Source organism: Cuculus canorus, chromosome 2, assembly GCF_017976375.1.
Source record: "Cuculus canorus isolate bCucCan1 chromosome 2, bCucCan1.pri, whole genome shotgun sequence".
Taxonomy (NCBI): domain Eukaryota; kingdom Metazoa; phylum Chordata; class Aves; order Cuculiformes; family Cuculidae; genus Cuculus; species Cuculus canorus.
The window spans coordinates 92,519,486-92,543,846 of NC_071402.1; the positions used below are offsets into that span (position 1 = coordinate 92,519,486).

Below are 24,361 nucleotides of genomic sequence, written 5' to 3' on the forward strand. Positions count from 1 at the left end.
TATTAATATTCGATTTTTGGAGGGTGGAGTAAATTATGGTACAAAGAGGAGGGCTGTCCTTGTTCACGGTGAAAGAGCACCAAGCTGTATTTTGGTTCACATGTAGGAATTAGCTTAGTGTGGCAGCAATGGTCTAATGTTCGGCCACCACTCACCCTCATTTCAGCCAGTCTGGGGGAAAAAAAAAATAACAGCAGATTTTTGTTTAGTGTATAAAAAGCATGACCTAGAATTTTACTGCTGCGCATCGATCACAATGTTAAAAACACATCCAAAGAATGCTAAAGTAATTAGCACGTTTTAGAAACTGCATATTGGTCACAGCAGAAGAGGCCGAACCAAAGCTAGTCTGATTTCCATTATCGCCTGTAAAATCCTTCCTTAGAAATAATAGCAATAAAGAAATCTATGCAAGGTCATTTCATTTCTGTTTTCTGGTGGCTTGCTACTGCAGCAGCAGGATACTTAAAATGCGCTCTCCTAGCATAAAGTAGCTAATTATATCTTTAAAACATTATTTATTATGACCTTATAATGTTCTAGCATAAGACTGTTTTATACATTGCCCAGTATAAAACGATTATATTTGGTACAGGTTTCAAAAAGTAAGCATCTGTAAATCCAGATATGAATGAATGGTATTTAATAAGATTGTTTTCGTTTAAAAATGAGTATTTATGTGTTGCTGTAGAAAGAGCAGCAATGTATTGCTGTTTATGAATGCTATTGTGCCTGAGGTTAGGATCCCACACACAATCTGAGATGCAGCCAAGAAAAACAGCCCTGATAGACAATGCTTCACTTCACCTGCTACAATACTGTGCATTTCATTTATGTCAAGAATATGTACAGTTAGGGTTCATTCACCTCATTATTTTGTTACATCTACTTTACAGTTAACCAGCCTCTCTTGGAAATAATAAATAACTGTTTTTAAAACAATTGCAGCTTTGCATTTAAAAGATCCGCTTTCAATTTATAGGAAAAAAATATTCACCATTTTTATAAACTGACTGGCTGGCTCTCGAAAATAGAATTTAGACTCCACCAACTCTCTTTCTGCTTGGCAAGATTGATTTTACACTGCCTTCCATAAGTAGATTACCAAAGCAAAATGAAACATCTTGGGCTTTATCTAATGCTTTGCTTCACCAGCCCTACCAAACGTCAAAATATATGAGCAAATGTTAATTCTCTTTGCAGCTTTATTGTAAACACCTCCCTCTTAACCTCTTCAATTTCTGCCTAAGCAAAAAGGGAAAAAAAAAAAAAAAGGAAGACAGAGTCAGGGAGTGAAGGAAAGAGAGGAAAATCAGTTGCCACCACCACCAAATACCATCAGCACTTAAAGGAGACCATCTCTTTAAAATGCCTTTACATTCTAAACTGCATTAGCCTCCCTTCCTATAATATAATATAATATAATATAATCCAGCCTGATCCTGACTTCACCTACCCCCTGGGCCAAAGAAAATAGATTCAAAGTCTGAATTCTCACATGTTTTTACAGCCTATTTTCAAGATGTACACTCCATTTTTTTTTAAAGCAAACTTCCCTATTTTACAACTGGTTTCCACAAGAAGAAACTCAAGATAAAAATTTCAGTCCCTTGTAAAATGACACAACCATCTCAAAATGTCAGTCTGTGCATTCCACTCAAACACGAACCATCAATCAGAAATAATCTGTCTCCTGCAAGATTTCACTGAAGTTCACAACCATGAGATGATTTTGTTGGCATCGACTATGGAGCTTTTTTTTCTGGAGGGGGAGGGAGCACCCGGCACTGATTCACCAGTATATAATTTTTTTTTTATAGCATCTGATTTTTGGTATTTTCTCAGCAATGTTTCTTTTTTAAAATGTCCTTCTTGAGACAATGTTTGTATTTTTTTTAATCTCTGCTCTCTTTTAGGACAACTACACATACAAAATTTTATAGGCTTATAATTCTGCATGCTATGTATAAACATAAATAAAAACCTAGAGGTCAACATAAATAAAATAAAACTTTATTTTTTAAATAAAATTATGTTTTGGTTAAAGAAAAGATAGTGTGTCATTTTGTTAGTAGTACAGACAATTTTTTATCCAAAAGAATACATTGTGCTTTATTGTGTCATTTGTCTGAATACAGACTCAGTGGAATATCTAAATGATACCCTGCTCTGAACTCCAAGTTGAAAGTAAGTTTTTATTATACTTGAGGGAAACAATGGGTTCAGCTGCTTATTGCAAGGAGCAATTGTCAAGGGAGAGTTAAACTCAATTACTGTAACCATACTGAATAAAAAATACTGCCAAGAACAAAAATACGCCTGGGTAAAGACAGCCACTGAATAAAAAAATCGACATAAAGCGTATCAAATATTTATTTATCTGGGCAACAAAGGACTATGATACATTGACAGGCATGGAAACTACTGCCGGCACAACTCAATACAATACAACTATAACTGCTTCCAATATGGCCAGTGGAAATACAGGATACCAGGTGGTCCCGAATGTTTGAAGTTCTTTGTAAAAAAAAAAAAAAAAAGAAAAAGGGAAAAAAAAAGAAAATCAAAAGAAAGGGAGGTAAAAAAAAAGAAAAAGAGGAGGAAAAAAAGGAAAGAAAAGCTAAATCTTGTTTTAAAAGACAATATTAATTTATTGCTCTGATGGTGCTTTCGGGAGAAGGACAGTGGATGAAAATAGCTTTTTTCATTTTCCACAACACATAAGGGTTGTAAAACCACTAACATGTTTAAAAACTTTGCCAGGGTCCAACATCACTTTATTTTATCTTCAATGAGAAACTAAATGTCATACTAATTATATATAAAAATTCATGGTTTTTAATTTGTTCAGCTGCTTCATTGTCGCCTTTAACATGCTACAACAGGGCTAAAAATGATGAATCCCAGAGAAAAACCCCCAAAAAACCTCTGATATCTAAATAAGTACCATGAACCACATGATGAACTAAGAGGGGAAGATTTAAAACCCACTAAACAAGAGGTAAACGAGATCACCAGATAAATAAAAAAAGGCTTAAAACAGACTCACCATATTTACAATTCCCATTAAATTACACATAAATAAATATATACATACATGAACACTGATTCCCTTATATAATAACCGTGAATCGTGTTGCAATATAAAGTTCAAGTTGGTCGCTTTACCTTGCACAGGAAAAAGTTCTACAACTGAAGATATGACATGGAACTGCTTGTGTTTTGTGTTCAAGTTTATTCACAATACTGATAAAACGTCATCAGTCCTTTTTGCCTTTTGTTTGTTTGCTGTTTCTGTTGCAGTTGCAATTTTTTCGCTTGTTTCATTTCTAATATGGCTACAATCTTAACAGAAGTTTATGTAAGGGAAGGTGGTGATTCAGTCCGGTGAAGCTCATAGAATTTTTAAAGTATTATTTATTTCTTTTTGTGTGTTTTTTTTTTAATTATCATTTTTTATATATTTTTTAGGAAAAAAAAAGTCCTTTTCTTTTTTTTGTTTTGGTTTTTTTTTGTGGATTTTTTTTTTCTCCTTTTGTTTTATTTAAAAAAAAAAGTTCACAAACTCAAGACAGAACTTTTTTCCTCTGCTGGCTCCGTCCCCCTGTTCTGTTCTCTTAGGCTCCAAACTGGGGCAAAACGATGGTGGCAGTGGGCAAAGAGGGGGAAGTTAAGAAGGAGCAAATGGAAACAGTGGATGCTGGGAAGGGGTGTGGGAGAGGGCAGAGCAGTCCTGCGGAGTCAAGAGAACAGGACTGGCAGAAGGACGCTCATTCTGTTGCTGTAGCCTGGGGTGCTGGGTGCAGGGGAGAGGGAGGAGGGAGATGAATGGATCGATGGGCTATGAGGGGGAAGGGAGAGGAGTGGAGGAGGGGGATCCTCACTTTCGGTGCTTCTCTTCTTTGTCGCCGCTTTTGGTGCTGTTGTCTGTGTGGCTGTTGGGATTGTTGCTGAGGTACATTTTGTCCATGGCCTTGAGCGCCTCGGTGAGATAGTTCTGCAGGGCGGTGACGGCAGCACACACCGCTGGGCTCCCGAAGCCGTGCGAGATGAGGTTGAAGTGGGTCAGGCAGCTCTGGATGCCCGGCTCCAAAATGGGGTTGGGCCGTGAGTTCCCCAGGGGAGATCGGTCCTGAGCCAGCAGGTCGGTGAACTCTTTACAGATCTGTCTGTAGCACAAATGGAGCAGAGAGACAGAGGGAGGGAGGGGAAGAGAGAGGGAGAGAAATGAACCATCACTGGCGGCAGCAAAGCCCGTGCATGCTCCCTGCTAGGTTACACAAGCCTTTGGACGCCTTTGGACAAGGGGGCTGCTGCCCCCGACTGCACACGTGCTCCTCTTGCCCTCTTGCCTTTCTCCCTCTCCTCTACACATCCCTCCCTGTAACTCTCACACTTTCCCAACACACACAAACCTCTTCCCTTCACCTCGCACGTACACGCATCATGCCCCAACGCCAGCCAACACTCAGATAAATAACAGGCGCTCAGATACACACATGTATCCTGCGTACTCCTGCTGATCCCCACACCGCAGCCCCCAACACCCCCCCCCCCAAACACTTATTGCTGCCCAGGCGGGTTTTGGAGCAGACAGGCAGTTTAAAGCTCCCTAGCAAACCGTAAGGGAATAGGGTACAATATCCGAAAGCAGGTTTGGGGATTTATCTGCATCTTGGAAGATCTGGGTTTTTTTGGAACTGGAGAGAGGCATGGGCCTCTTCCTTCACAAGGCTAAAACACGCTTGTGTGTTGGGAAGAATGAGCAAGGGCAAAGAGGGGAATTGAGGCTTTAAATGAGGGTATTCTGAAACATTTATATATGTACATCTATATCTCCAAATCCAAAGGGACCTTCCCACAGAGGGGAATGCTGACGCTAACTGGGGTCTGGAAATTTCCTTCCAGGGAGCTGGTAAGAGAGAATACGAGGGCACAGTGCAGAAGTTAGGTTATATCATCCACTCGCTGCACAAATGGTTGGGGAAATAACACCCCTTATAGCAAGAGAGCTCAGTGGCGTGTTGAAACAGTTTGTATTCTAAAACCCTCGTTAATGTCTCGCAGCCATAAAGCGGCTCCCATCTTCTGCCTGCGCCCTCTGGCACTGTGCCCTTTGGTGACACCTCCATTGGTAATTAAGGGCTACTAAAGAACCCTTTTAATTTCCAGCAAACATATCAAAACAATCATTTTCTTTTCACACACCACCTGGAAGTCTAGGCAGCCCCACCAACGATAAACTCCACTAGCATTTTAACTGCGTACAGATTGTCACTTAAAATATATTTTTAATATCCCTATATTCACTAAGTAACAGAGCTGCTTAGGCAGAAAGAACCATTGCAGATTTTAATGAACTGAAATCAGTTTAATGTGCCAGTTTGATTTTACTGTCAATGGAAAGCCTTCCCCTTCTACCTAAATTGATAAGCTAAGTGGAAAGGCCCTGGAAATGTTTTGCTCTGAAGAATTACTGCTTTTCATTTAACTAAAGATCTGCCCACAATTTTCACAACTTGCTTTCAACGTAATCTGCACAAACTCACTTGATGGAAACCAAGATGGATTACAGAGTTGTCCAGTAACAGGAGAGTAAACACACCCCCTTATAATTTACAAAACCATCAGCCACTGGATATGTGGCAAACGCTCAGAAATAAAAGCACCAAACCCGGGTTCATCACCCGCCCCTCGTTTTTGAGCAACATGCCAGAGAGGTAAATGTCTTACTTTGTAGCTAGAAGCATGTTTTTTCTTGTGACTTGCTCGTTTGGATCGGAATGTTGTCGGTTGAGAAATTCAGCTACTGCTTTGGCAGGAAATTCTGTCTCACAAACGTACCCAAAATCTCTAGCTAGATGTACTGCTTCTCCTGAAAAGGGAGGCACGGGTGGGGGTGGGAGGGAAATACACAGCTCATCAGTACACATCGGACAGAGAAAAAAATCCATTAGAGAAAAAAAAAAAAAGGCATTACATTTTACTTGGGCCTTTCTTCTAAAATGCTTGGACTTTTTATCTTTGAAAAAGGTAGGGTAAGAAATGCTAATCGCATCTTATCTTGCAGGAGTTTTCTTTGCTTCAGTGAGGGCAATGCAAATGCGTATTTTCATGACAATCGTTACAAGTGAAATCTTGCATAAGAATTTTTTGAAGTTTACATTGACTAACAGAGACTTTCAGACAGGCAGGCTCCATTCACCTAGAATGTGTGCTTAGATTTACATATCCATACCTATACATAGCCATTTACATACATTTCATTCTTAGCTATTTACTCTGGAAATGTTTGTTTGCCTCTGTCCCTTCTCTATATTCTCTTGCAATGCATCAATGATTAATATTGATCATAATTACTCCTAGAGCTCTTCTAAATAAAACGCATTAAACAGCTAAGTGTTTAAAATTTAACTTGATCGCATATAATTATATGTTCACCCCCAAACGATTAACCATGAGAATTTTAGGGTCATTCCACTGAGCCTGTCTGTTTTGTTGATTTTTAAATCTTTGGTTTTAATTTCCTGAACCAGTTGGTTTTTACTGCAGGGCTTCCTGCCATTAGCTCTAGCTCCGGAAGAACGCATGCGCCAATTAGAGCTTCAAAGCCTCAGTCCAGTGAGCTTGTTTCCATAAAATGGAGCGGATCATAAACAATAACAGTACTCTAGAAACTGCCTCATCGCTACAGGACTTAAAGCCCCAGCAATGTTTATATTATCATCCCCCCAAAACTAGTCACCACCACTGAGTTATCTGGAGATCTGGCCTCTGGTTTTGGGGTTTTTTTTAAAAAAAAATCATTCTTTTAAAGCCATTGTATGTGAAAGCCAAACAGAACAATAGATTACCATAAAACCCTCTCCATATTCATTAACATCACAAATAATGTGAAGCATCTACCAAATCTAGACTTTTTACAAGTTTTCCCCTTGTGATATTTTTTTACTACAGCCTCGTTGATGCAATTGCAAAGCCTTATAAAAAAAACATCAAGACAGACATTTTCACACAGTATAAATATAGTGCAGCCACCAATCCCAAAATTTAAAAAAAAAAAAAAAAAAAAAAAAAGGAAGTCTGGCATCATGCAGCACTTCTTTTCCCCGTTCCTTTGAACATGAAACATTTCTCACAGAATGCAAAGTGACAACAAAACAAAGCAACAAAATTCCCTCCTACGCAACCAAACTTAAGCTAAACCTGTGCAGCCTGGGCCAAGCTTAAAAGCACTTTGCAGACTGAACCGGTCTAAAATGTTGTCAAGCCCATAAGCGAGGGGAAAGCAGGAGGATCTGTTTGCTGGCCTTGGGCTTACTTTGTGCCAGTCAGTCTGACACAGCAACTGCTTCAGAAGTAAATTACTATAAACTCTTGAGCTCCCGGTTCTGACAGCATAGGACACCCCAAGGCACTAAAATTAAGTTGCACCTTTTCTGGCCAGAGCAAAGCAGAGGAGAACAGCAGAGACAAGAGAACATGTGTTCTGAAAATGAGAAGCAAAAGGGAGTGAGGGGTGGCAGTGGTGCAACTTTGAGGCTTTCAGGACACATTCATGGCTGAGGTCAAGGATTCCCAAATTAATTCAGGAAGTAATGGTCACGCATTTCTCAAATGCAGATGTCAGAAAACTAAAATGATTTACTGTTGCATGGCAGTGGGCTGGGAGGGAGAACAAACTTAAAGTAGCTGCAGCCTCTGACATTTAAAATTGCTTGGCTCTCCACCTGTGGCAGAGGGACAGCAGTGAAGGACTAGAGGCTCTGTTTCCCATAACTTCCAACTCAACACTCAGGGGTCAGTTACAGGGCTGAGCCCACAGCCCCTGTTTGCAGGGATCCTTCCCATGCCTCTCTCAGTGAGATTCACATCTTCTGGGAAAGGATTGCTCGCTTGAACACGGGAGCAAGACAGGGCCCTGAAAACGTTTAATTTAGAGAATTAAAAGCAAATAAATGGTGGAATGGAATACTCAGTCTGCAGGACTCACCAAGTCAGGTTTCAGGTTAAAACAAAAGGCCAAGGCACACAATTAACATTTTTTTCTGAGGCATAGCAAATAATGCTTTTCCAATTTCCAACAAGCAGCACTGACTCAGGATAAAATATCCCAACCCAACATGAAGCCTTCTTCTGTTAGGCAAAAGCAACAGGGACGTTTTCCAAACAATCCCTCCTGGCTCTTTCACTTACCCTCCACCAGCGATGTGAGCAAGGTAACGTTAGCAGCTTTACGCCTCCCGGCTGGCAGGTTTAATCCTATTTTGTCCAGCTTCTCCCTCAGAGATCTCCCTCCATTTTTAGACTTCGCCCTGCTCCACACAAAAACACACTGAGAAATGGGGCTGGCAGGGGGCACCCACTCCCGCTTTGCCTCCTACACATGAATTGCCCTGGGAACATAGCTCTCCCATGGAGGACAGTAAAGGATTTGGGAGGGGTTGGACGGGTGGTTGGTAGGGGGATAAAGAAGAAGTGTTGAAAACTGAGTCTCAGACAGGGATGGGGCTTTGGATGGTTGCATGTCTAGGGAACTGGGATCCTCACCAAGGTCCAGATCAGCCTCCAGGCTTGTAGGGAGCTCTGGGCATGTCACGGCCAGGGCTGAACGACTGAGGCAGCCACCAGAGCTCCCAAGATGTCATGGACCTGTGGATAGCTTCTCTCACAGCCCAGGTGTTATGGGAAGAGGCTAATTTGTAAGGTTAGCAGCCCCCATTGCCACCACGGAGCATCTCTGCCCTCATTCGAATCCCTGTGTGGCCCATCTGCAGCTTTTTGGCAGAGCTGGGCTGAGTCAGGCCATGGAGGTGGGAGCTGGCTTAATTAATCACAGAATCACTAGGTTGGGAAAGACCTTGGAGATCACCAAGCCCAGCCATACTTGTCCACTACTAAATCATATCCCTAAGCACTTCATCTGCCCGTCTTTTAAATATCTCCAGGAATAGTGACCCAACCACCTCCCTGGGCAGTCTGACAACCCTTTTGGTCAAGAATTTTTTCCTAATGTCCAGTCCGAACCTCCTCTGGCACAGCTCGAAGCCATTCCCTCTCATGCTATCACCTGTCATTTGGGCAAAGAGACCGACATCCACCTCTCTACAACCTCCTTTCAGATAGTTGTAGAGAGCAATAACGCCTCACCCCTCAGCCTCCTCTTCTCCAGGCTATAATCCTGGATGTTGTTCCCTGCCTGGGCACCGTGTGACTGCCTGGGTGAGTCTGCAGGACGTGGGGCAGCAGGGTGCGAGTCCCTGCTCTTGGGGAAGGGGTGTTTTCATGGTATGATGGGGACAGTGTGGTGATGATGGGGACACACACACAAGGCTGTGCGTTGCCATGGCTACACTGTGTGTCCCCCCTCCCCTCCGCATCCCCCCCTCCCGCAGCATCGCTGCCCCGGCGGCCGCGCGCGCCACGCCCCCTAGCGGCGAGTGCCGCCAGCCCCGCCCCTCCCGGCCCCCCCCCCCCCCAATCCTCCATCCATCCATCCTTTTCCATCCCTCCCTCCCTCCCTCCTCCGGTGCCATCCCGCCCCTCACCTCCGGAGCACTCCGCCCAGCAGGGAGGCGTTGAGGCACTCGGGCGGCGAGAGGCGTCTCTGCACTTCCGCCACCGTGACCTTGTACTTGGAGGTGGAGCTGAGCAGCGAGAGGCGGCCCGGCACCGAGCAGAAGACCTCGTTGGGGTTCACCACCCCGCCGAAGAGCGTGTCCTTGTTGATGGGGATGGAGGAGACGGCGTTGTTGTTAGACTTGGAGAGGGACACGGGGCCTGCAGGGAGGGAGGAGCAGGGAGGTGAGGGTGAGGAGCGGGAGGGGGAGCCGGGGATGGGGGAGAGAAGCCACCGCCGGGCACCCCGCGCCGTCCCGCACCGCCTATAGGGCGGAGGGGGAAGGGGGGAGCGGGGGCGGGGGGGCGGCGGGAGCATCCCTGCACTCGCTGGCAGGAGCAGGAGGAGAGGGGAGCGACCCTCGACCCCTCAGCAAAGGCATTAAAGAATAACCGGGTGCTTTCCCCCCCCACGCCGCGCTGGATGCTCCCCGGGATGCAGCAGCCGTCGGGGACGGGGGTGGGAGACACGGATGCCTGTTTGCTACGGTACCGGGACCCTGCGGGGGCCAGGCAGCATCCAGGGGATGCCGGGGCTGAGACAGGCACCGGGAGGCCAGCAGGCTCTCCTGCCCCGCTGACTCCCCGCCGCGCAGCTTTGGAGGTGGGAAAAGCCGTAACGCGGCGAGAAGCCGGCACCGGTCGCTTCCCAAAACCTATCCTGCTTCCCTGGCTGGCAGGGAAGGATGGTGCCGTCGTTTGGGATGCGGTGGCCGCCAGCCCCGGGTCCCGGCCGCCTTCCCTGCCTCATGCCCGGCTCCTTTTCGCGGGCACAGTCCAACCGAGCGGGGGGCTCTCTCCGTTTTGGATAGATCACTTGTGACATTAATAGCTCTGGGAAGGCTAATAGATACAACTGGAGTTAAACGAACTCTTGAGATTACTAATAAAAGAGCCAATTATCATGTCGACTTGGAAAGAGCATCTCTTAAGATTTATCCCTTGCACATCTAATTTGACGTGACAAAAGCTTCACAGACGCGCGGGGGGGGGGGCGGTGAAACTTTGAGCTCGCCGGCTGCACGGCGATTAGGGTTAGAGAGGAAAGCGGCTCCGTACGGCACCTTGCTCCGGTGGCTGCCGGGGTACCCAAATTCCGTGCGGCTGCACAGCCCTGGCACCCCTCGGAGCAGGCTGCGCATTCAGCCCCGCGAGTTTTACTCCAACACCAGCTCCCTACACGGGATCCAAACTCAAACCACTCGCTTTCCACTGAGAACGTCCTTTGCAAACTGCCCTGTGCCACCTTCCCCAATTCACAGTCATCCAAAGACAGACGGGAAAAGAGAGCTGAGTGAAAACACGCCGTAAATATTTTGCGCGATTTGGGGACCAGCTTCCAAGCAATTCGATTCCAAGCGAATCAAGCACAAAGCCAACGAAAACCAAACCGTTCCAGAAATTTGCCGCTTGTTCTCTAACTGCCCACCTCACTGCCGCGATTTAAACAAGAAAACCCGAAGGGGGGGGGAGCAACGTTTCCTCTTTCATATCTCAGTTTACCAACAACAATCTCAGCCAGATGCTCGGGGCACACTATGAAACCAAATTGTTTGCTAACGCACTAAAACACCGGCTCGGATTTTCTACATCATCTGCTAACATTTTTTTTCTCCGTTAATGACAACAATAATTAAAATACAGGCGAACGTGGCCATTTAAAGAAGGGGGTTGAACAGATTTCAATCCGCAGCGCCCTGTTTTCTTTCTCTGCCTCCAACCTTTCGTTCCAGAGGAAGGAGCCCGGGGCTGGGGGACCGAAGGGGGAGGCGGGAGTGGGGTGGGGGGAGGCCGGGTAAGTCCTCCCTGGGAGTAGTCCCCAGCCTGTGATGACATGTTTGGTATGCGCAAGGAAACGGCTTACCTTTCTTAATTACAGTTTGATCTGGGATGTTAATACCGGGGTCTTCTACGTGCTGCAAGAAAAGGAACAGGCAAGGATGTAAATGTAGAACCACAACTAAAGGCAGGGAAGGCTGGGGTGCGGGAGAAGTTGTGTGTGTGTGTCCCCATCCCTGAGCACTGTGTGGAGAGGGGAAATAACAGATCCCATAGTGGGATGAAGAGGGGGGGCACAACGCGGGATTTGGGGAGGATGAGGATATGCTTTATCAGGAGAAATCCTGCATTCCTGCCCGCTCTTCCCTCATTCCACAAGAAGAAGGAAAAAAAACAATAAATGACCCCAACAGCTCCAGGGCTTGCCCAGACGAATCCGACTTGCAATTGGCCTCCAGCTTTTGCAAGCTCCCTTCTCTCTTCCCTTCCATTCCCTTTCCTCTATTCCTTTCCATTCCCTGTCCTCTCTTCCTTTCCATTCCCTTCCCTCCTTCCCCGGGAAGCATCCCCGGCCTGGGCCAGCCCTTCCCTGCCGCTGCGCCTGCAGGAGGGAAAGCACAAAGGAGAGGTGACCGATGCGGTGCCGGAGGGGGACACACACACACACATGCACACACCCCGGGCTCCCCCACTATTGTCCCCTCGCATGTTCCACCACCGCGGCTACAGCTGGGGTTCGCGCGGCGGAGCCACGACGTGATTAGAAAGTCAAATGAAATCATGTTTTCTAATTCCAAAAACTGACAGGCAATATAATGTCTGGCTGTGTTTACAAATTAACACCAGTGCTGCTGAGATAGAAGATTTCACAATCGTTACAAAACCCAGGCATTACCATTTAAAAAACTATTACTTCCTTCTCTAGTCTTTGTCCAACAATAATACTGATTCTAACATTTTCCATTCTGTCTTGGATTTATGCTCCTGTTAATTGTGCCTGATCTCAATGATTCCGGGTGGATGGTACTAAGTTGCTTTATTACAGGTTTTATTATACTCAATGCTCTCATTTGTAACTTGCCTAAAGTGCTTCTGGATTTAAGTATAATTAAATTGAGAAATGTTCAGAAATGACTACTGCTGCAGTTCTTGTGTTTTAACTATATGGGGAAATATGATCCCTTTATGCATGCACCCTAAACCCATAAAGTAAATGTAGTGTGGCATAATACTTTTATTTGTGTTATTTCTACACATATTCCATACAGGGAGGACTGTTAAGTTTAAAATCCCACAGAGATATTTATGATTAAATAATTTTCACCATCTACTTGATTTTCTTAAATATTTAGCGGTGGTTTTTATTAAAGGTTAACTGTTGCAGCAACAGAAAAAATAAAAATCAACCCCTTCCCAAGGCAGGTTTCTGCAGCTGATTTTTTTTTTTTTTTTTTTTTTTTTTTGCATAACTAGGTGAAATAGTAAGAGATACACCCTCTTATTTTTATGCTTTCCTTCATGCAGCCTGCTGAATCAGTTTTACAGAGAGAGAAAAAAAAAAAATTTGGCTGGGCTGGTTTAAGGATTTAAACCAGATGGCATTTGGTTTTCATGAAGTATAGCAAAGCTATTAATTCATAGATCCCTGAAAGGCAAATCAAATGATTTGTACTTAAAATATCTGCAGAGGAGGCTTCCCGAATCAGCCGACTGCCACAGAACACCATTGAGGGGAGGAAGAATTCAACAGAACATTTTAGGTCATGTTCCTCCTACAGTAATCAGGGGCTTGCAGTCAACAAATTAGTTTATTCTTACCATTGCCTCCACGTTATTTTATATCAAGTTTAAAGAATCGACCTGCTTTTAACAGATCCAAATTGCTTACTAAATCCTCCACTTTGGGAAATGTATGCGTTTATTGCAAAACTGCTAAACACAACCAGCAATTTTCTGTGGCTAATTTAGCCAGACGAGGGCTGTAATAAATTCACTATTTTCCCCGAGTATAATTTACAAAAGATTTCAAAATGACCCCCAAAAATAGGTAAGTTCATCTGAACATTATCCTTGCAACATGAAACTGTACTCATTAAACTGTCAGCGAATATATTGTTGTAATATTTGATCCTGTAATTTGGGATGGCATTTCAGCAAAAATCACATCCAGATACCACAGTTCCCTCCTCCTTTTTCCTCCTTCAAGTCGAGTAGCTTCAGTCCCTTTGCACAAGCTCTGTGGGCTTTAATAAATTTATTGGCGTGTTCTAATTCCATCTGGGGGGAAAACCCAGAAAGATGAACTTTGATCAGGAACTATCATACTGTATAAGGCCACTTTCCTAACTGAACAATAGCCCTGGCTTGCTTTGTAAATAGCCTGTGTGCTAATGTCATGCTTAATTAGGAATCATTTTTTTAATCTGTATTTATCGATAACAGAATTAGGGCCCCCAAATAATACATCCTCCAATAGGCTTCCAACGTTTAATTTAATATAGGATGTAGCAGGTCTGGCTCGAATTTGATAACCTATAGCTAATGATTTATGAGGTCACCCCTTTGCACTGCTGCTAAAAGAATAAGGCAGCGTTTTAATATACCTCTTCCCTGATTTGTCAATTAATTCCTTTGGAGAAGAGGATCTGCCCGTATCCTCTTACAACTTCTGATGTCGTTATCCCAATTGCCAATTCTGTAATCACGGGAAACCGATTTTTTTCTTTCTTAGGCCACTTTCACCCACTTTTTTTTTTTTTTTTCCTTCCCCCTTTCCGTGTGCCTGGGAGGACATTTAATGAGATCTTGCGTTTCAGACTCATGTTTTTCCCAAGGCAGTGAGAAATCCCCAAATGCACGGGCCTGTGGTAATATTATATATTCTTCCAATCGTAACAGCTTATTGTCATTGAGAAGGAAAGATATTGTTAACCATGACAGTAATTTGATTTATTTATATTTTAGCGGGTGCGTTAGCGGGAAGGACTCGCGCAGGGACGAGCTGCGAGAACCTATTGTTCTAGGTGGGGGCTTTGCCTTTCCCTGGGAGGGGGGGGTGGGAAGAAGAGACACCCCTTTTTGGAGGGGAGGAGGAAAGAAGAGACACCCACCCCACCCCCCTCCCCGGGAAAGGCAGAGCCCCTTTTTTCTCGGGGGGGAGGGCGGAAAGGTGTGCCCTCCTCCCTCACCCCGAAGTTCGGCTCCCGCGGGGAGGAGGAGGATGGAGAAAAGAGGGACGAGCAGGTCCTTTTGCTTACCGGCACGTCCTCGATGGCGTGGGGGATGGAGTGGAGGGGCAGGTCAGCCAGCCCCGAGCCCAGCCCATGCGGGGCGTGCAGCAGGTCGTCGTGCCGCCGGTAGTCCCTGCGTGGGTCGAGCCCAGAGAGCTGGTGGGGCAAACCCCGATGCGTGTGGAGCAAGCCCGTCTCTTGGCTCTGTCTCTGTCCCGGCCATCCTGGGTGCTGGGGTTGCGGCTGGGCATGGAGGGGGTTGAGGCTGTAGGGGTCGTTCACGTGGGAGTAGGGGTCCTGAGACTGGGGGTAGATGGGCTGGTAAGGAGGGGGGAAATAGGGAGGCTGGAAGTCGGCGTTGGGGGTGTGGGAGAGCGGCGGGGCGCTGGTGTAGGGAGACTGACCCACGGTCCCCAACTGGGGTAGCCGGGCTGTCCCGTTGCTGGTACTGTCGTGGCGCTCCTGGGGGGGTGGGGGTGGCGGCAAGGGAAGAGGGGAGGTGGAGGGGAGGGGGGAGGGGAAAAGAGGGGAAGAGAAGAAAAACAAAGATAAAAATCAAACTGTTTCTCCTCAAAATCGGCTTGAGAATTTCACCTATCAGGAAAAGACGGGCAATCCGTCCGCTCTCCGGGCGAGAGAAGAGCAGATCTGGGGATTTATTTCTCCGCCTCTGATTTTCCCCTCTCTCACAATTAAGGGGCAATCTCACTTTTTAAATAATAATAACGGCAATAATGATAACAACAGTAATAGTAATAATTATAACAGGACTGCTTACAATAATTAATAAAAACATTGCGGCCATACAGCGTGGATTCCCAACAGATCGCGCCCCGGCATTTCAGAAGCAGGTATTTCCCACAAATGACAAGAATAATTCACAAGCGGACATTGTTAAAACAAGTATTCTACCACGGACCCAAATCCTCCAGCTGGCCCTGGACAGAACCGAGACAAATACTGTCGCTGGCATTACCGATAACGCATCCCAAGAAAACCCTGGAAAATCCAAGCCCACTGCCATTTTGTTAGCGAGAAGATGCCGAAACAGGCTCTAAACCAAACCAGTCGTCCCCGCACCGAGTTTTACAAATGTTTCGTGGCGAAGGCACTGCCACGGTCCCCAGCCTACGGGGAGAGCCGCCCCGGCGGCCGGCCGAGCCTCCCCGCTCGCCAGCGGGTGATTTGGGAGCGGCGGCCGGGGAAGCGGAGGAATGCGCCGGGCAGGCGGGGGACAGCGGCGCCCCGACGGGCACAGAGATGCGCCCGGCACGGCTCCCGCAGCCCGGCGGAGGAGCCTGTAGGTACGTCCTGGGAAAAGGGCATGGTCTCCACGGAGGAGGAGGATTCGAGGGAAAGGGCCCCGAAAAAGGGAAACGAGAAAGAGGAAAATATCCCGTTTGCAGGTGGCAAGGTGAAGAAATCGAAGCGGTAGTGTCCAAGCAAAGCCTTTTGCCTTTCGCTCGAACTAGAACAAATTAAAAAAAAATAGGAGGGGGAAGGAAAAAAAAAAAAAGAAGAAAAAAAAAAAGAGAGAAAGGGGGCGAGGTAAGCCATCGAATTTATAAAAATTAAGGAGCGGGAAAAAAAGCCGGAAAGCTGCGTGCGAAACCCGGACCACCACCGCCACCGCCGACAACAATAGCAACACCCAGCACACACCAAACCCCCTCCGAGAGAAACGTGAAGCAACTCACCATAGCCGAAAAACTGTGTACTAACATCTGCGAAGAGTCGTGAGTTACAGGTCAAGGTAGAGAAAAAAAACCGAAAAAAAAACCAAACGAAAAAAAAAAAAGGCAGAGAAAAGGAGCGTCGGAGCGCGCAGCCCCCGGCGGAGCCCGCGGGCGCGGAGGGAGCGCGGCCGGAGCCCCGCGCTAGGAGCGGGCGGTGGGACCGGGGCGCCGGGGCTGCTCCTGCACCGCGGGCGCGACACTATAATCCATCAGAACTTGCACCGATCTCTCTGCTCCCCTTCATCGGGTGTTGCCAAAGCGAGCTCTCTATCCTGGCGTGGTGTGAGGAGTCAAAGTTGGTCTCTTTTTTTTGGTCTTTTTTTGTTTTGCGTTTTTTTTTTTCCTCCTTTGTTTTGTTTTGGATTTAGCGTATGTGTGTTTCTTAATCCTTTTTTTTTTTTTCTCCTCTGTCTCTTTCTTTCTTTTTCTCCTTTGACTTAGCTGCTGCTTCACTTGAGCTCCTAATAACAGATCTGCTGCCTTCCTGGAGACTCCTAATAGCAGATATTCATGACTATTAATATTACACGAATACTTAATAAGGGAAGAATGGCTGGAAATCGAGCGTGAAGCGAGAAGGCAACTCAAGGCAGAGCCTGTTCTAAATGACGTCCATTGAATGAAGAATCAGTGTATCTAATCAGAGATGGGAGAGAGGGAGAGGGAGAGAGAGACAAAAAGGGAGAGAGAGGGAGAGAGAGAGAGGGGGGACATGCTGCCGCGTCTGACGAATCACAGGAAAGGGGCAACATTTTAAAAGGTTGCAGGGCATGCAAAAGTGAAAGAGAAAGAGATCCGGAGAGAAGCAGAGGGTGGGAGCCAGGAGGGGGGTGCGGAGAAGGCGGAGGGGGGGGGGGGGGGGAGGTGTAGGGATAGGCAGAAGGAGAGAGGGGAGGGGGCGCGGGATCCCCCCTCTTCCTTCCCTTTCCTCCCCCCTCCCGCCGCCTCCCCCTGTCCCCAGCTCCGCGCACCTCGGGCTGCGGCTGTTGCGCGTAGCCGGCCTCAAAGCCCAGGGAGAAGAGCGGCTGCTGGCTCCCCGCTTGGCTCTTGCCTCCCTCAGCCGCGCCGCCGCCTTTGCCCGGGGTGGGCTCCGCGGGGCCGCCCGCCGCCCCGTCCATGCCTCTACGGCGCCCCCGCCGAGGGGCTCCCAGCGCTCGCCTCCGTGCCCCGAGTCCCGGAAACCGGCTGGGAAAGTTGGGGTTCTTTTTTTGGGTGTCTCCCCTTCGGGATGTCTGCCCTCCTCCTTCTCCTCCTCCGGGCGCCCGGCGCTGGGGGGGCTGGGGAGCCCAAGAAGCACCCGCCGGGCTCCCCGCGGCCCCCCTCTCGGAGGATCCAGGAAAAGACCGGGGGGGGGGGGAGGCAGGAGGCGGCGAGGCGGGGAGGGAAGGAGGGCGGGAGGGACGCGGGGGAGAGGGAGCCGGGAAAAAGAGGCAAGGCGAGCGCTTCTCCCGGCCCAGACAAGCCGGGGCTCCGGCGCAACCCGTTGGACTGGCTGTACAACTCCCGAGCAACTCCCTCCAAGAGGCTGCGCTCCGCTCCCCGCAGCAGCCTCCCGGCCCCCCGGGCGCTCCGCGCGGCTCGCCGGGCTTGGATTCCGCTTTCCTTTTTTGTCTTTTCAAGGCAGGTCCTATCCCCGCCGGGGTGTAAAGCCACCTTTTTTTTCCATCCTCTCTCTCTCCAAGTCACCTGGCACCCGCTCCGACCGCACGCGTACGCACAAAAGCCGGCGGAGCGGCCGCTGCTCCCTCCGTGTTTGGTGGCACCTCGGTGCAAATTCCCATTAGCACAAGGCAACAAAAGCCATTCGCGATGAAATCCACACGCCCGCACGTGTGCACACTTGAATACCGATCCTGAGGGCGGCACGGGGACAGACACGCTTTTCTCCCGAAATCCAGCTGAGAAACATATAGGTATATATACATATGTTGGTGGGGTGTTTTTTTCTTTTTTTTTTCAGGCTTAAAAAAAAAAATTCTTCCCTCGCATCTCATTCCTAGAAATCAAGCATCCGCCAGCGAGTGGATCCAAGAGCTCAGCTCCCGCGCCGGGAGACAGCTTTATCCCAAACTCCTCGATCTGGGACTAAACCACCAAATCATTTAGTCCTTCCCGCGTGGGGACCTTCCCGCGTGGGTCACGACCACATAACTACGTTCATTTGCTAAGTGGAGTCCTTTATTGCGCGGTTTAAACGCACTGCACAGGCAACATTTGCGAAACGGGTGACAATCGTATTCGTTGGGTTGAGACTAAGCATGAGTGCTGGGCATCACTCTTCTTTTTCCTCTTCTTCTCCTTTTTGTCAGATTAAGACACTTGCCAGTTTCTAAAAATATGGATCGATGCACACACAGGCATATACAGAGATGAGCGCACACAGACTGTGCTGAACAGTTCCAAAACGAAATTAAGTGGAATTTAATTTTTTTTCAAGAGGTTAAAATATTATTGCTCAAAGCCGTGGGAATGTGGCCCTGAAAATCAGGAGGCTGGGGGAACAGCACTCCCAACCCTATGATTTCACTTCGGCTGTTAACCCCTGCAAATTTGTGCAGCTCCGTGTAATCGACCCAAAGCTACTTCGAAAAGGCTGAATTTAAGCGTCAATCCTGAGCCAATTTATTGGAATGCCTCGGGTACCTGGCGTGTAAGAATAATTCTCTTCCCTTTGTCTCTTTGCCCTTTCATTCATTCATTCATTCATCCACTCATTCATCAGTCCATTCATTCGGCCGCCCATCCATCTACCCATCCATCCATCCATCCATATGGATAAGTGTATCATCCTACAGAGCCTTATCTACGGAGGATCTACCTATAGACCAGTCTGCTCCCGGATCCTGTTTGCCTTTCCTCAAACGCTTCCGACAAAGCTGGGCTTCCACAAGCCCCGAAGTTCCTGGATAAGGACCCCAGCCCCTCTCCAGCCGCAGGACCGCAAGGAAGCCTGGCGAAGGAGCAGAAGTTTTCCTAAACGAAATTGAGAGACGGAGGGATGCTGCAGGCTGCCGCTCGCAGCGGCGAGGCCGGGGACTCTACTCCGGCCGGGGGAAGCGCTTACCTCACATTCCTCATACTTGATATTATCCGTCAGTTTCCAAAGCATTTTCATGAATTGGCGTGAGAGAGAGGATTGAGTTCTCCCTGCCTTTCCCTACGGTGGCGGTGCCGGGGCGGCGTGGGGAGCGGGGCTGGCGGAGGCTCTGCAGCGCTCCCGTCTGCGCTCGGAGATCTCCCTCTAATGGTGGAAACTTTTCCCTTTTCCAGCTCTTTACCCGCAGCCTAATCGCCTCATTAGCATATCAACAACAGCCCAATTGCTCGCCAGCACAACAATCTGCAGCGATGGACACAGGTAGAAAGGACCCACGAGCAAATAATAATAAGAATAATAATTAAAAAATAAAGGCTTTTTCCAACCCGCCGAGCTGTGGCCCGGGGCGGGGCAGCAGCCCTGCCTGCCTGCAGGCGGACAAGCAACCCAGGATCACCGGGAGCCTCTCCCCCTGCTCCTCTGCCCGCCAGAGGGAAGGGAAGTGGCCAACGAAATCAAACAGGCGACCGTTCCTTCATCTGCAGAGTTTGGGGCTAGCCATGAAGACACACACCTTTTTTTTTTTTTTTTCCCTCCCCCCTCTATTTTTTTTTCCTTCCTATGGGATATAAAGAAACCAAAGCGAGGAGAAGCGAAACTCGGGTCTTGCTCTAACGAGATTATTGTCTGCGGAGGCTTCTGTTGCCCTCTGGATTTGATCTTTTTGGTGGATATTCGAAAAACTTCTTTCTTTTGTAAACTATTTCGTTCCTTTCGGCTCTGCCGGCTATTGGTCTTTTCTTTAAAAAAATAAAAAAGACCAAAACAAACCCAACATAACCTCCCAGATATGTGGTCAAGCGGTGACGTGGATGCAGGCAGGAGCCAAAAAGTCTTTTGCAAGCACTTGAACAAAGGGACGAAACAATGACTACAGTAAAACTTTGGTACTTTCTTAGGTGGAGCGCTTCGTTTGCTTAACAATGTGCCGCTAAGCGAGCGCTCAGCCCACCCTCCTCCGGGGTTGCTTTTCCATCCTTTTATTTCCCCGGGTGCCCGGCCTTGCTCCATCCACCCAAAGGCTTGGTTTTCCCCGGTTTTCTTCGTATTTCTCGCGTTTTTCTCGCGCCACTCCTAACAGCAAGGCATCCTCCTCTCCTCGGGGCTGGTGTGTGTGACCTCGTCGCGGGTCCCCAGGCACCCCCGAGCCGAGCATCCCTGCGCGGAGCTGGACGGAGCGAGCACGCGTCTGCACTGTCTCTCCCCAGAACTTCCCTCTGCCAGCCTCACAACCTGCCTTTGTCGGCCTGGGAGACCATCCCAGGGCCACTCCCCGATGCAGGGGGAAAATGTGCTGCCTCGACGAGCAAACGACCCCTCCGTTCCCTGGGAAAACCATGGCGAGCCCTCGAGGGAGCCCGGCACACTCGTCCCCACGCCGGGAAGGGCAGCAAAGCCTCCAGGCTCCTGGGCCTTCTCCTTCACACACACATCTACATCCCCAAAACGGATTCTTTTTTTTTTTTTTTCCCCCTCTCTTTCCCCTTCCCCCCTCTCCCCCGCCCCCAGATGCTCTTTTTCACCAGCGCTTTTGTCTGCAAGTGGCAGGAGAGTAAATTGTTGTTTTTACTCCCATTGAGGTTCAAATGGAGCTGGCAGATTAAGCCCAGTTAATGCCCGGGGGGGGGATGAGAAAGAGAGGAGGGGAGGAGGGTAACGAAGGGGCCCATCGCCCCTTAGCGCCGTCCTGGCGGAGTCAGGCTGCCCGGGAGAGCCTCCCACCAGGGAGAGCCTCCGGTGGGCCGAAGACTCAGCCCTTGTCCCTCCTCTCACGCAGCCCCGGGCAGACTGGGGTGTGGGGTCAGAAGGGGAGGGGGCGGCTTTCCCCAAGAGACTCACACGGGGCAGCTCCGAGGCGGCCCTCCCGGGTGGGGGGGACATGCAGCTCCAGGGAGCCGGGAGCAAGGAGGGCTGGGGCATAAAGAAAAGTCGGGAATAGATTTCAAGGCAGATAGCCCGTAAGTGCGGTTACATAAGAGTTGACTTCAGCGAAAAAAAAAAAAAAAAAGAATATTTAAAAAAAAAAAATCCTCTTTTGATTGCTTCTACATGGACCTGACAAAAGACGCCACTTCTAGCTGTAAAATGAATTAAAAACGTATTTTTGTTTATTACACTTTTTTTTTTTTAAGACGACATGCTGCTACTCTAAAAAAAAATAAATAAGGCAGTCCAGAGAAAGACTTAGTAGAGAGATTTGAAAAGTTTGGAGCAGAAAAACAAGCTAGGCTCCCATTTTGAACTGGACTGTCCCGGGGAAGATAAAAGAAAGAAGAAAAAAAAGGCGTTTTCGGTACTAAAAGCCCGTGTGTTTGAACAGGACGGCTCCTCTTCTCTTTTATCAGCCGGCAAAGCGGCCCGAGCGCGGATACATCAGGGCACTACAGGAGTTTCCAGCTGCCTCCCGCTTTGGGACCCGCCGTAACCCCACGCGTGTCAGGTGCGGGTGGGTCCCCCCGGGTCCTCGGGGCTGGGCGAGGCCCCGCCGGGCCACGTTTTCCACGCGTGGCCGCTTTCGCCGGTGGGTGCTGCTTTCCCCTGCAGCTCATCCCCGCGGGAGCGCTCTTCCACGGGAGCGTTTGCTGCTGTGTGGCGCCCGGCAGCGATATTTTTCCCACGGGACGGGCTCGGATGGGAGCCCACAGCGACGTTTCGGCCCCTTTGCAGCACGGCGAGCCCACGCTGCTCGCCCCGGGGTCCCTGCCCCGCGTGGGATCCCGCCGAGGTCCCCGGGCGGCTCCAGGGCTCCGGAACGAGAGGGACGGCGGGCAGGCACGCACCACGCTGCCGGACACCCCCATGGCGGCGGAGCAGCAGCCCTCCCTCGCCCCTCCCGACCCCCGGCCAGCCGCACTCTACCTGTTGCAGCCGGGCCGGGCCTGGCCGGAGGCAGCTCCCAGCACGGGGAGCCACCAAATCGCCAAACCCCGGCGCCAGCATCGCCTTCGCTTGCTCCCTCCCGACCCGTCACCTTTCGCTACCTCCCGCCCCAAAATAACAATAAATGCCCCCCGGGGCAGGAGGGTCGCCTTACCTGCCAGTCCCCCATTTTGGCAAGGATAGACATCCTGGCTGGGAGCTCCGGATCCCCAGGTTCCTGCTGGTCATGGACTGCAAGGGCGAGCCACCCGCTCGGGATGCCTGTAGGTAAATCCTCCCCTTACCTGTGCCGGGACTCTCTCACCTGGCCATAAAGAGCTGGGTGCTCTCTGCCCTGCGCCTGCGCGCTGCCTCCGCGCTCCCACCGCACTCCCACGGCTCCCAGCCCGGCCCCCCCCGGGGCTGCACTGTCGCCAGTCCCCAGGGAGCCCCCCCGGGCATATCCCCAGGGAGCGCTGCAGCCGCCGGGCAGCTGCCCTGACCCCGAGCCGGGGGCAGCTCTGCCCTCCTGGGTGAGGGGCTCCCCCATCCTCACCTCTCCCCGGGGGGCTAGTAGGTTTCCTCGGGGGCAAGTTGCCAACGAGTGCGTGATAATAATAATAATAATAATAATAATAATAATAATAATAATAATAATAATAATAATAATATCATCTCAAAAGACAAAGCACCGAGGGGGCTGAAGTAGCCCAAATGAGTGATGGAGGAGCTGCAAGTGGCCGGAGGGGGTCTAAGGCGAAATAAAAGAGCCCCCAAGTTCAGGCTATCTTCCCAGCCCGTGATACGTGGGTCAGGAGGGGGATTAGGGGGATGCGGCACCCTGCGGGAAGAGGTTTGGGCTGCGCAGGAGCAGTGAGGGGTGATAGATACTGTTACCCCCCAGGAGAAGCCGGCCGGTGACAGTCTGCGGCCTTGGGACATCACGGTGTTCCTGCTGGGTTTTCCCCACCTCAGAGATTCAAGTGTCCTGAGAAACTGCCAGGGAGTAGCACAAGTCTGATTTCACATCCCGCATGACAGGCAGCATAGCCCCTGCACCTTATCCAGAGTGTCGGCGTGGGGGGAGTGGGGGGAAGCGGTCCTACAGCTATAGGATTTTGGGGAGAGGTGCAACTAATTTCCACTTTGCAGCTGCGCAGTGAGCCCTTTGCATTTCAGAGACAGAGGAACTTGGCATCCTGTCCTAGGTGTGGGTCACTTTGAGGCCTCTTGAAAGCCAGGGTCCATGCCCCCCACATATGAGGCTGTGCCAGGTCGGGTCTTGGGATCCTGGGCTGTTCTCGGTCTCCAGCAGAGGGAACGCACCTTCCTGCCCTCGCCCTAAGAGCTTGAGGAGAAGGACCTTGCAGAAAGGAGGGTCAGGCCCTGGGCAGGTGAGAAGGAGGAGGCGAGAAGCGGCATCCTCAGCCGCGGGCATTCGAAGCCCCGGCTCCTGCAATGCCGCGGGGCTCCGCTTCCCACCGGGATGGGCAGGGATCGGGCTCCACCACGGGGACCGGCGGCTCCTGCTCGGCGGCGGGGCGGTCAATGGGCCGTGCGAGGCGCGCTTCACGCCGCCTGCCCGCGGTGTACAGTTAGCGTCAAATTACAGCAATTAGCCGGGCACCGGAATTTAATTACCCAGCCCTGCCCCTTACCCACCCCTCCGGTCCCGGGGAGGCTTCTGTTGGGGAAGATGCGGAGCACGGGCAGCCCCGTGCGAAGTGGGAGAGGGATGGCGCAGGTAACGCGAAGATTTGGAGGCTGTGGGACTCTGCCTCCTTTCCCCGTATCCCAGCAGCTCTGCCCCTCCGACCCCTCTCCAGGAGACAGCGATTTTGGCTTCGTTATGATTATTAAAAATACTACTTTTTTTTTTTTTTTTTGAGGGGGGTGGTGGGGTGGAAATTAGTCCGCTTCAAAGTTGGCCTCCGGGGAAATGTTGCCGGTAAACTTGGATGCCACGTTTCTGTTGTGCTCCCTCTGGGATCTTGCCTCCATGACTCCCTAGGCAGGGTAATACTTCCCCAGGTCCCGCAGCT

General features: G+C 49.5%; 1 protein-coding gene across 7 annotated transcripts; it reads right to left on the bottom strand.

Annotated features, from left to right (window-relative positions):
- Positions 1-1,331: 1,331 nt before the first annotated feature.
- Positions 1,332-22,626, bottom strand: TFAP2A (transcription factor AP-2 alpha). 7 transcript variants are annotated; one of them, XM_054059876.1, is made up of 8 exons: positions 22,495-22,626; positions 15,032-15,089; positions 14,655-14,930; positions 11,483-11,534; positions 9,549-9,780; positions 8,197-8,315; positions 5,734-5,875; positions 1,333-4,169 (listed from the first exon to the last, which is right to left on the bottom strand). In XM_054059876.1, the coding sequence occupies exons 1-8, from the start codon at positions 22,566-22,568 to the stop codon at positions 3,881-3,883; spliced, it is 1,242 nt and encodes a 413-aa protein (XP_053915851.1). In that variant the 5' UTR covers positions 22,569-22,626; the 3' UTR covers positions 1,333-3,880. The 7 variants fall into 7 exon arrangements, with proteins under 7 accessions (XP_053915853.1, XP_053915851.1, XP_053915847.1 ...); XM_054059877.1 differs by lacking the exon at positions 22,495-22,626 and adding an exon at positions 19,428-19,880 and having other exon boundaries at positions 1,334-4,169; XM_054059878.1 differs by lacking the exon at positions 22,495-22,626 and adding an exon at positions 17,335-17,701 and having other exon boundaries at positions 1,332-4,169; positions 14,655-15,089.
- Between the last annotated feature and the right edge of the window lie 1,735 nt (positions 22,627-24,361).